Source organism: Calidris pugnax, unplaced genomic scaffold (genome assembly GCF_001431845.1).
Source record: "Calidris pugnax isolate Ruff unplaced genomic scaffold, ASM143184v1 scaffold407, whole genome shotgun sequence".
Taxonomy (NCBI): domain Eukaryota; kingdom Metazoa; phylum Chordata; class Aves; order Charadriiformes; family Scolopacidae; genus Calidris; species Calidris pugnax.
This window is the reverse complement of record NW_015091179.1, coordinates 345610-357689: the sequence shown is the minus strand read 5'-3', so window position 1 is coordinate 357689 and position 12080 is coordinate 345610. Positions and strand designations below refer to the sequence as shown.

The 12080-nt window shown below is 61.6% G+C and overlaps 1 protein-coding gene across 2 annotated transcripts in view; it reads left to right on the top strand.

The window, feature by feature from the left end:
• The window catches only part of LOC106898285 (semaphorin-3F-like), a 23570-nt gene that overhangs the window by 6492 nt on the left and 4998 nt on the right, over window positions 1-12080 (top strand). Inside the window, exons 3-9 of one of the 2 annotated variants that reach the window (XM_014959439.1) lie at window positions 5329-5489; window positions 5655-5717; window positions 6775-6894; window positions 8235-8315; window positions 10231-10324; window positions 10715-10834; window positions 11922-12061. In XM_014959439.1, the coding sequence (XP_014814925.1) occupies window positions 5329-5489; window positions 5655-5717; window positions 6775-6894; window positions 8235-8315; window positions 10231-10324; window positions 10715-10834; window positions 11922-12061 (779 nt within the window). The remainder of the gene's footprint in view (window positions 1-5328; window positions 5490-5654; window positions 5718-6774; window positions 6895-8234; window positions 8316-10230; window positions 10325-10714; window positions 10835-11921; window positions 12062-12080) is intronic. The other variant, XM_014959440.1, reaches the window with a different exon arrangement.

Here is a 12080-nt window from a genome sequence, read left to right as displayed (position 1 = left end):
GCCTTTTTGGAGCAGAGCAAACGGCCTGGGAAAGCGGCTGCCTGCCCGCCCAGTGCCTTGCCCTGCCCTCGGGGGCTGAAAATAATGTCAAAAATATTAAAAAAACCCCCACAACTCCAAATGTGACAGGTGGGGACCCCTCAGCTCAGCCCTTTGCTTTCGCTTTTGCAGGGATAAAAGTGTTTTTTCCGAAGCCGGGCTCCTTCCCGAGAGGGTTTTCCTGCTGCCGGAGCATCCCCTGGCCCCGCTTCCCCTTGGGGACCGGGGTGACCGCTGCCGAGTGATCCTCGGTGGGGACGGGGTCCCCCCTGCCAGCGATGCTGGCTGGGACATGTCCCCCCCGTGAGTGCTTTGGGCATGCTCGCCGGGGGATGAATCAGCGGGTTCGGCTGGAAAAATGTGGTTTTTCCCTTTTTTTTTTTTTTTTTTTCCCCTTTTTTTTGGCCTGTTCCCAACTGGCCGGGCGGTGATGGTGGCCGAGGGGGGAGCACCCGGCCCTGCTTTTATCCCAAGGGATTTGACCCGGGTGGCCGTGGCACCTGTCCCCTCCCTGGGGGGGCAGTTTGGGGGAGTGGGTGGCGGGTGCTGGCACGGGGTGACGCTCTTGGGGGTGGCCGGGGGGGTGGGGGGGGTGGAAGAGCAGGAGCGGAGCCATTTCATCTCCCGAGCCCCAGCAAGGGCAGCTTCGGTTTCCTCCCACCTGTGAATCGGTTTAAATGGGAAAAGAGCTTGGCTGGGGGCCACGGAAACTCTCTTATTACATGTAATTAGCTTAATTACATCATAAATAACCCATCAAGGGGTAGCGGAGTGACGCTCAAACAAATAAGCAATTCTGCTTTCATCGGGCGACCCACCCAGCGCTTTGATCAGCCCCAATAACAACAAATGCTTTAAACGCGCGAGGGGACGCATCCAGCCCCCCCCTGCCAACCCCCCATCCCTCTCCCGGCATCACTCCCCATCCCTCCCCTCCGCCGGGTACCCAGAAACCTGCATCCCGCATGGATTGCCAGCAGGGGAGAAAAAAAAAAAACCAAAAAAAAACCCCACAACAAAAAAACCATCAGGGAGGAGCATCCCCAAAAATCTGGGGCGCTCTTTAAATTTTGGGGGGGGATAAAACGCTCCAGGATGGAGCTGGGATTTATCCCTGCTGGGGCCGGGCTCCCTTGGGATCAGGGCTGGGCTTCTCCATCGGCATTCGGAGAAAATTCATTCACCCCCCCCTCTCCCCGTGCAAAGAAAGGGCTCCCGAAAGGCGCTGCCGCTGCCAGCCGGGGGGGGAGAGCGGTTATTGAATATAAACACGCCGTGTAATTTACATACTAATTATGTTGAATGCGCTACAAGCCCATAATTAGAAACTAATTAGGTGAGAGCGCCTGTAATTGGTTTCAGGGGGGGTGCAGCCATGGTGCACCTGGGGAGGTGACCAGCTCGGGTCCGAATGGCATTAACTCTTTCTGATGGCACCCAGGTGATGTTGGGGGGAGTCGGGAGGATTTGGGGGGTGGGGGTGAGCAGCATCCCAGGATGCTTGATTTTTTGGGTTTCCCCCCCCAAAATCTCACCCTTGCTTTGGAGATCGAGGCTGGTGTCTGCGTCGATGGGTGATGCTGGATAGGGACCACTCATCCCTGGCTGATGGGGACGGTGGTGGCAGCCAAAGAGGGTGAAGATGTGGGCAGCTGCTGGAGCCACGAATTCAACCCGAATTTGGCATCACAAGGGGGATTTGGCTTTGCAGAGCTTGTCATCGGGTGGTGCCACTCGCCACCATCACAGGCAGAGCTGAGCGTGGCCCTGTGTTGCCGGCCAAGGGTCTGACGGGTGCTTGGCCGCTGGCATCGCTTGAGGGCGCAGGGTAATTAAATCTCAACGCCCAAGGCCAACAAACGATGCCGGGGAGAAACTCGGTGGGGGGCTCTGTGGAATGCTGCGAGGGGACTGTCCCCAGGGAGGCCACCCCAGGCTGTGATGCCGGGCGGCTCCTGGCTCTGGTGCCGGGCAATTAAAATGGGATTAGGCTCCCGGCCAGCCGGGGAAGCTCCGCCGGTGCCAGGGTTGGCGGTGGGGCTGCAGGAGGGAATATGCTCATCAGTGCGCATCCACTAACGAGCCGGCTTCTCCAGTCCTGGGGGACACATCCCCCTACCCAGCCCCGCTCCATCCCTGGGGACGCCCCGTGGCTGCCGGGGGCAGGTTTGGGGGCACGATGGTGGGGGATTAGGCGGGGAGGGTGGGAGGGGGTGATGGTTTGGGAGGTCAGAGGTTGGGGCGGGGGCTGGCCTGCCCCTCTGTCCCCTTTGGAGAGGGCGTCACGGGGCAGCGGGTCCGTCACCGCCCCGCTTTGGGGGTGCCCCTCTGATCGCTGGGGCGTGGGGGGGCTGAATGGGGCTCCCGGCGGGAGGCCTGGGCCCTTTGTGCTACTGGCCCCATCCCCTGGGGTTGTCCATCCTGGTGGATGTGGGATATTTGGGGCTGTCGCTGGCACAGGACCCTCCGCCGCTGGTGTCCCCTGGCTCAGCCCTAGCTGGGAGGGGAGGGTGAGGAGAGGACCCGCGTCCCCTGTGGAGGTTGGACGTGGCATCCCTGGACCAGGCAGCGATGGCAGGTGTGGGGCTGCCCCACAGGAGGTCTCCCCACCCGGTTTAACCGCCATCCCCCACTCTGCCTGCACCAGGGGTGTCTCTGCCCCAAACCTGGTGGCTGCTGGTGCCAGCGGTGGGTCCCCAGCGCCGGTGACAACCCCTCCTGCTCCTCCACCTGTGTCACCCCGGAGCCACTCTGCCCCGGCTCCCACCGACACCAGCAGCGTCCCTCTGGGGGAATCCCCAATAAATTTCATCCTGTGCCCCCACCCCACTGTGTGGGTCACGAGCACCCATGCAGGGGCACCCACACACTATGGGGCACTCGCCTCCATGCACACACACACATGTATGCACACACGGTGTGGGACACACACCCCACACACACACTGCACAGGCCATGGGACGGGGCAGGACAGGCAGGGGACAGGGCAGGACAGGCAGGGGACGTCACGGGTGGCAGGCAAGCCAGAGCTGGCTGCAGAGAGCATCTGGAGCCCAGATGGGAGAGAGAGGCGGTGGGAGGAGCGTGCTATGGGGGGGGAGAGAGCAGCCCCCCACCCTTCACGCTGTACCACACACCTCTGCCATGGTGGGGGGCACCCCCAAACCGCCAGCCCCTCCAGTTGCCCACCACGCTCGCCCTGTCCGTCCAGCCCCGCCGGGCGGGTGGACCCCCGATGTGGGGGGAGGTTGATGTCACCTCCCGTGACGCTGTTTCCTGCAGTGTGTCCCAGGGCGGGGGGGTACGTTCTGTCCCGTGGTGCCCGGCATGTACTGGCCTCACCACCGTGGCTGAACGGTGCCGAGCGGGCGGTGGGTGTCCCCGCTGTGGGGCTGGGGCAGAGCTGGTGACAGGGGTGAGCATGGATCTGGCTACATCTGGACACCCCTGTGCTACCGTGGCATGGGCTCCCATGGAGACCCCTCTTCCCCCCAGCTAACAGGAGAGTGGGTGCCCACCATGCCCCACAGGCTCTCACCCCCTGCCAGCTCCCCATCCCACCCCTGAGATGCCAAGCAGGGGGTCCCTGAGGCCACCAGGGTCATAGGGTGCAGGGCACAGCCCCCTTCTTATCCCTTCTGCTCACCAGAGAGGGCAGACCCCGGGATGCCCAGGGTAGGAAGGGACTCTAGGGACACCCTCGTGACATTGCCAGCCCCCTGTGGGGCTGGAGGAGGGAGGTCAGGGTGATCTGCAGGCACTTGGCATCCCGGCTGGGAACAGCTGGCCGCTGGAGCCCTGCCCGGCCCTGCCTGGAAGCCGGCGTGCTCCTTCCCGCTATTGACCTGTGGGACTGTCCTCTGCTCCTGCCTGGCAACAGGGGGGGTCTCCAGGGGGCTACTCCCAGCCCCAAGGGAGCTCCAGCACCCAGGCACGCCTCTGTGTGGAGGAACAAACTGTGGGATGGGGATGCTCGTGGGGCCAGTGTCCCATGGGGGTGGCATCCAAAGGGAGGGACCCTTTGGGTGGGAAGGTGGGTGATCCCACCTTCCAAAGGAAGTGGCATGCGGGGCAGATGGCATCCCATGGAGATGGCATCCAAAGGGGGTGACACCTTCAAAGGGGTGGCACCTCCAAAGGGGGTGGTATTTGGGGCAGATGAATCCCATGGAAGTGGCATCCAATGGCTGGGGGTGGCATCCAAAGGGGGTGACACCTCTGAAGGGGGTAGCATCCTGGGCAGATTGTGTCCCGTGGAGGTGGCATCCGATGGCTCTTAGTGGTATCCCAAGAGAATGGCATCTCCAGAGAGAGTGGCACCTCCAGAGGGAGTGGCATCTCCAAAGGGGGTGGCATCTGGGACAGATGTCATCCCATGGAGGTGGCATCTAGTGGCTGAAGATGTTGTCCAAAGGGGGTGATATCTGCAAAGCGGGTGGCGTCTGAGGAAGATGATGTCCTGTGGGGGTGGCTCCTGATGGCTGAGAGTGGCATCTGATGGCTGTTGGTGGCATCCAAAGGCGTGGCACCTCCAAAGGGCTGGCACTTCCAAAGGAGGTGACATCCAGGGCAGATTGATGTCCCTTGGGATAGGTTCCTCTGTGTCGCTCGTGCCTTGGCCCCTGCCGCGTGGTCCTTGGCACCGGCCCACATCATCTGCAGCACTTCTGCCTTCCATCTGGCTGCCTCATTGCACTTGTGAATATTCATGACCCTCATTATCCTCTTTCACTCATTGCTCCCACACTTGAGCTAAAAATAACGTCCCAAGGGGGGATGGGGTGCATGGGGTGGGGGAGTCCCTCTCTGGGAACTGGTTTCTTGGGGTCTCAGCTTCTCCATCCGAGAAGCCAGTGCCCTGGCTGGTACATGGGGACACTGATGGAGGGGGACCAGAGCCAGAGTGATGCAGGAGGTTTGCAGAGCTGTGGGCTCTTGCATGGGGTGCCAGGAAGCCACCCCTTTCCTCCCCTATCTCGGTGGGGTGCTGGTTCTCCTGAGCCCAGGTCCTGCTTCCCCCTCCCCTGCTCCCCTGCTGCCCCTTCCCCTGGCCACTCTTGGTTGTTCCAATGAGCCATGAGCATCTCTGTCATTGTCCCACGTCCCACATAGAGGTGACAGCATCATGGCACTCATGGAGGATGAGGTCGGCACCATGGCCTGGAAGGTGCCCACCTCCTCTTGCAGGAGATCCTCCAGCTGGGACCAAGCTTGGACTCAGGGGCAGGGGTGGCAATGGGGAAGGCAGGAGTCCCCAGGGTGCTGATGTGTGTCCCTTTGCCCCTGCAGAGCTGAAGGCCACGGGCACGGCACACTTCTTCAACTTCCTCCTCAACTCCAGCGACTACCGCATCCTGCTGAAAGACGAGGACCACGACCGCATGTACGTGGGCAGCAAGGACTACGTCCTCTCGCTGGACCTCCACGACATCAACCGCGAGCCCCTCATCGTAAGCTGCCATCATAGGGTGGCATGGGCGGAAGGGGGGCAAGTGGGCACCTGGGCAGGCATTTCGGATGCTGGGGGAGGAGTTTGATGGGCACCACTGGTGCTGGTGCGGGAAAGGTTGGGCCAGGTGGAAACCATGGTCTCGCCTGGACTGGTGTCTCCACAGATCCACTGGCCTGCATCCCAGCAGAGAATTGAGGAGTGCATCCTGTCGGGCAAGAACAGCAATGTGAGTGGTCACCATGAACTCCTTTCTGGTAGCGTTGAGGGGGCTGGTAGCCAGCACTGGAGGGGGATTTGTGTCCTCGTGTCCTACCATGGAAAAACCATCCACCTGGTCCCTTGTAGCCCAGCAGTATCTGCAGCCGTGCTGGGATGGGGTGACACTCCAAGGTGTCACGGTGTCCTGTCACCCTTTCTGTCCCAGCCATGCAGATCCTGGAGAGCTTCATGGGTGAGCAGGAGGCTGGGGTCCCTACACTGCATCCCCCTACCAGCCAGGACTGGGCTCTCCAGCATGCCAGCTAAAGGCCCATGCCAACCCGTGACCTGTGCCATCCCATGCCACATGCTAACCAGTGACCCATGCCATCCTGTGACCCACACCAAGCCATGGCCCAATGGCAGCCCATGGCTCCATGACAACCCATGACCCATAGTAACCTAGACCCCATGCTAACACATGGCTCCATGCCATCCCAAGACTCATGCTACCCCATGACCCATAGAATCATAGAATCATATGGGGTTGGAAGGGACCTCTGGAGATCATCAAGTCCAACCCCCCCGCCGGAGTGGGTCTACCTAGAGCAGGTTGCACAGGATCTTGTCCAGGCGGTTTTTGAATGTCTCCCGAGAAGGAGACTCCACCACCTCTCTGGGCAGCCTGTTCCAGGGCTCTACCACTCTCACAGTAAAGAAGTTCCTCCTCATGTTTAGGTGGAACTTCTTATACTCGAGTTTGTGCCCATTTCCTCTTGTCCTGTCACTGGGCACCATTGAGAAAAGACCAGCCCTGTCCTCCTGACTCCCTCCCTTTAAGTATTTATAAGCATTGATCAGATCCCCCCTCAGCCTTCTCTTCTCTAGACTAAAAAGACCCATGCCACCCATGACCATGCCAACCTGTGGCCCCACCCCACCCCACGGCCCCATGTCATGCCCCATGCCAGCCTTCCACCTTCCTGGCTCCTTGGCCTACTTTCTGCCTTCCCCAACTCCTGCCCCATGCCAGGGGGTGCCCCTGTCCCCTTGCTGGCGTCGTCACCCCCTCTTCTGCTTCCCAGGGGGAATGTGGCAACTTCATCCGCCTGATCCAGCCCTGGAACCGGACCCACCTCTACGTGTGTGGCACCGGTGCCTACAACCCCATCTGCGCCTTCGTCAACCGCGGGCGCAAAGCCCAGGTGAGGGGCGGGAGGGATGTGGGGCTGACCTGGTGGTGGCACAGCCGCTATGGGACTGCGGTGGGGTGCGGGAGGGTGGCACAGCACGACCTGGCTCTGCTGGCCGGTGCTGGGAGGGTTGGGGGGTCGGGGGGACGAGGGTTGGGGGGCAGCAGCAGGATGAGGGGTGACCGTGGCTAACGGTGCTGTGCTACCGAGTGGGGCTGAGCCATCTCCGCAGACCGAGGACTTCTCTCCACCCTGATGCCAACTTCCAGGCAACGTGCCCTCCCACCCCACTGGCCGCAGCCGCCGTTGGATCTCCATGGGGAAGAGGGACGTGGCCCACCTCCACCCCCCCAGTTTCCCACCTGCTGCTGGGCCACTGAGCCCCTCGCCATGGATGTGGAGGATGCCCAGCACCACGTCAGCACCGGTTGTTGCACAGGGAGAAGCATGGCAAGGGCTGTGCTGGCACACGTGGCCATGCCGGAGATGTCCCTGGATGGATGTCACCCAGCCCTGAGGACCACCATGTGCAGCAAGAGGGTGGCACGCTGAAGCTGCGTGCCACCGGGCTGGATGCGTGGCAGATAGAGGAGTTCTTTTGGGACAGCCCTGGGAGGGAGCCAGTCACGGCAGGTAGCCCGGGGGGCCCTGAGCCCTGTGAGGTGTCCGTCCCCTCCGCGCCGGGGTGGCAGGTACCAGGCGTTGTCTTCTCCTGTGGTCGGAGTCAGCTGGGCACCGCCAGCCTGAGCCCAGGGAGGAGCACGGCGCTGGACGTGGAGGACAGGGGTCTGCTTCAGTGTCCCCCCGAACCTGGCATGGACTCTGGATCAGGACCAGACTGGGACTGGATTTGGACCGGATTGGAACGGGACTGGGCAGTGGCAGCATTTGAGGACCAGGGGTGCCAGTGCAATTGAGGACAGCATCGTGTGTCCTCTCCAGTGGAGTCAGTAGTGGTGTGGTAGGGACAGGGGGTCCTGGTGACCCCTGTGGTGTCACTGCTCTCCATGGGGTGCTGCCAACTGGTGGCAGGTCCCAGTGTTGTGTCCTTGAGCATGAGCCCAACCTGGCCAGCTGCGGGCAGTCACCTCTCCGTGCTCTCCTGCCCCGTGCTGGAGCATCCTGGTTCTGAGGGAAAGGGCAGGATCCATCCCAGAGAAGCTCCTGCTGGAGGCCATTCCAGCCCAGAGCATCCATGGACCCCCACCGGCACCACCCGGGGGACTGCGGCTCTGCTGCTCCATGGCCACCCGTCATCCCAGCTCTTGGGGTCCCCCTACCAGCCCCTTCCCCCGGGGGGGGGTCCTTCCTCCCTGCCCGTGCTAACTCTCTGCCCTGCTCCTTCTCCCCAGGGGTTTCCGCCGAGCCAGCCGGGAGGCCGGGAAAGCAGATCCACCGACAGCCCCCTCAGCCCAAGACCAGCACAGAGCAAGGTGGGAACCAGTCTGGGAGCCCGCCGCAGCCGTGCCCACCTCTTCCCCCGGGCCACGACGGAGCCGCGGGCTCCTTCTCCTTCCCACCGGCATGCTTCCAACCCCTGAGCCGGGCGCCCCATGCCATGGGCATCCCCGCCATCTCCCCACCCCTTCTCGGCACAGCATCCTCCGGCCACCGGCCTGGTGCCTCTACTCTCTTTCTTTCACTAACTCCTTTCTCCCAGGCCACACAGGGGTCCCCCGTGGGGGACACTGTCAGGGATGGTGGCTCCCCATGCCCCACCGACGGCTTTTCCCAGCTCTGGGCTTTCTGTGTCCATTGGAAGCAGGGCCACGTGTCAGCAGAGCCATGGGGCTCCGGATAGTTCAGGGGAGGATGCCAGGGCAATGTGCAGGAGGTGTTTTGGTAGGGTCTACAAAAGCATCCTTGAACCACTGCTTCACCCTGCCCTGTGGGCAAGTGGGATGAGGAAGGCGACGGCATCCCCGGCTTCTGGGGTCACCCCAGCATCCAGCCTGCCCTGACAGTGTCACCCCCCGAGCCTCTCCCCCCTGGACTAACGTGGGTTGGTGCATGGGCTGGGGAGCGTGTGGGGTGCGGACACCCTGTGGCAGCCCATCCCTCTGTCCCCTCCAGTCTCCCTGTTCTGAGGGTGGGTGGTAGGAGGGCAGAGGGTGATCCTTGGCTGTGAGCATCTCACTGGCTTCGGGCAGCTTCTGCTACCACCTTCTCCAGAGGGGAAGCACTGTTGCCATTCCAGCCCTGTCGGGACCCCCCAGTTCCTCCTTCCCTACCGGTTCTGGTCCCAGCATCCACAGGGAGAAGCTCCCTGGTGCGGCTCCTTGTGCCCTGAGGAGGGGCTTCTTGGGGGCTACCACCCCCTACCCCACACTTTCTGGCAGCTCCGATGCAGTTCAAGACACATGAGCCAAACGGCAGTGGTGGCACCGTGACGACCCGTGGGTTGCCCAGCCAGGAGGGTGATGGTGTGGCCAGTTTGCCCAGTTCGGGAGTGGCACTGGCGTTGAGCAGAGGAGTTTGTGGTGGTGACAGTGGTGACAGTGGTGCAGGCGGCACGGTGCTGCGGTGGGGAGGGCAGAAGCGTGTGGCCATCTCTGGCTAAGGGTTCTCCAGGAGGATCTGGTGTGAGGACACCCTCTGGTGGGAGATGTGGGCACTGAGCATCCTGGCTCCCACCCGTCCTGTCCTTCCTGGAGCTGGGTGCTCTTCCAGGACCCTCCTCGCTTCTCCACAGAGACTCGGCACCGGCCGAGGATTTTGTGCGTGTCTCTGGAGGTCGTGTGGGTCTCATCCCTGGCCGGGCACGTGTGACGGTGCTGAGTATGGCCACGGGGAAGGCAAAGGAGACAGTGTGGAGAAGGCTTCTAATGGCGTGGGGCATGTCCCCCAGAGTGGGTGCAGCATCTCATGGCGATGTCACCCTGGCGGTGCCTGCTGGAAAATGGGTCTTGGCAAGAAGAACGTGGTGGGTCCATCAGCTGAGCTGTGCAAGTGGCCGAACCCTGCCTTCTGAAGCTGCTGGAGCTGCGTGATCTGGACCCGGCCAAGTGGTGGTGTGCGGTGCAGCTGGAGTGAAGAGGTGGCCAGAGGGAGATTGCTTGCCCAGAAGCAGGCCTGCGGGATGGATGTTCCCTTTCAGCCTGGTGGCTCAGCCAAGTCTCCAAGCAGTGGAGGGCACGGAGAAGCACCCAGAAACATCGGAAGAGGAGCTCACGGGGGCTTCAGCTTCTCAGGAGACCTGCAGACCCCCTGGTGTGGTCCATCTGCGTCTGTCCTCACTGCTGGATTCCATCCTGGGGGAGGCTGCCTCTCCTGGTGGGCTTTGGAAGGTGTCACAGGGATGGGAGGGGTGAAAGTCTAACCAGCTCCTTGGTTTGCTTCCTTTTTCAGGATTATATCTTCTACCTGGAGCCGGACAAGCTGGAGTCAGGCAAGGGGAAGTGCTCCTACGACCCCAAAGTAGACACCGTCTCTGCGTTAATAAGTGAGTCCTGTAGCTCTCTAGTAGCCCTGCCTGCCTCAAGCAGAAGGAACATGCAGGCAAGGTGGGACAACTGCTCCCACCATCTTCCCAGATTGCCCAACTATCCCTAAGAAGTTGGGTTCCTGCCCCTGCCCACCCCTGCCTGCTCCAGCTGCAGATGGCTGGGCACCCAGGATGCCCAGTCCTTGGGCACCTGGCCCAGCAGAGGTGGTAGTCCTGGTTACAGACCAGTGCCAACCACCTGAGCTCTCTGGGATGGCCATAGGCAGTGGGGTTTTGTTGCCTGGTGGCTAATGGCTGGGGCTGGAGCTGGATGGAGCCCAGCAGAGCAGGAGAAGGTGGGTGGATGGGACTAGGTGGGGGTCTCCAGCCAATCTCTGCCCTCTGCAGATGAAGAGCTCTATGCTGGTGTCTACATTGACTTCATGGGCACGGACGCAGCCATCTTCCGCACCATGGGCAAGCAGACAGCCATGAGGACAGACCAGTACAACTCACGCTGGCTCAACGGTGAGTTTGGGCGTCATTGGCCGAGGTTACCTGGTGACCCCATGACTCTGGCCCTAGAGATGAGACTTGTCATGTCGTACTGCATCCTTCTCCTAGGACAGAGACAGTAGCCAGCATGGGCAGGTGGATGAGTGGTGGTGTGGGATGGATGAGTGGAGGTGTGGGATGGATGGGTGGAGGTGTGGGATGAATGGGTGGAGGTGTGGGATGGATAGGTGGGCGGACAGATGGGTAGACAGATGATGGATGGGCATATGATGGATAGGCAGATAATGGATGGATGAGTGGATGAATGAATGGATCTGTGTATGATGGATGGGTGGGTGGATGGATGGATGGATGGGGGATGGATGGATGGATGGATGGATGGATGGATGGATGGATGGAAATCTAGGCAGAGGAGCAGAGGGATAGCTGTGTGGAGCATGGTGACAGACATGCTGGGAACTTTGCAGGGTGGTGGGAGCAGCCAGCCGGTGAGGGATGGGATGGGCTCTGCCGGAGTCTGTGCATGGGTTTCTGCAGGGCTGAGATGTCAACCATGTCGCCTGCAATCAGTGACCCCGAGCGCTCATCCTGCCCCCCCGGAGCACCCCTGCCTGTGGGGCAGCAGCTGAGTAAACAGAGCAGAGCAGATGGGCTGATCCTGCCAGGCCGGGGAGCCGGCAGGGCGGTAACCTGAAGAGGGGGAGCTGTCAGCGCAGGCTGGGCACCGGCTGATGGATGGCAGGGAGAAGCTTCCTGAGAAGCTTCCAGGCTGTGTGGTTCCTCCCCGGGGGGAAAAGACCAGTTCCCACAGCCCTGCTTATGGAGCCACTAGAGCACTCCACCCTGTGGACCTCAGGGATGTTCCCAGGGACCTCAGGGATGCTCCCAGCCTCTCCCAGAGCACCAATAATCACCAGAGAGACCCGGCTCCTCAGCCCACCTCTGGAGCTCTTGTCCAGATCCAGCTCTTGCCTTATGACCATGGCAGTGCTTTTCCAGGAGTGGAGTGATTCTGGAGGAAAAGGGGGGGCTCAGCATCCCGCTGTGGCAGGGGGCGGGGGTGTTTCCAGGCTGAGGGTGCCATGCTGTGCCATTCCAGACCCGGCCTTCGTCCGTGCCCAGCTCATCCCCGACAGCAGCGAGAGGAACGACGACAAGCTCTACTTCTTCTTCCGAGAGAAGTCGGCCGATGCCCCGCTGAGCCCTGGGGTCTATTCCCGCATTGGGCGCATCTGCCTGGTGGGTGGAGGGGTGGGTG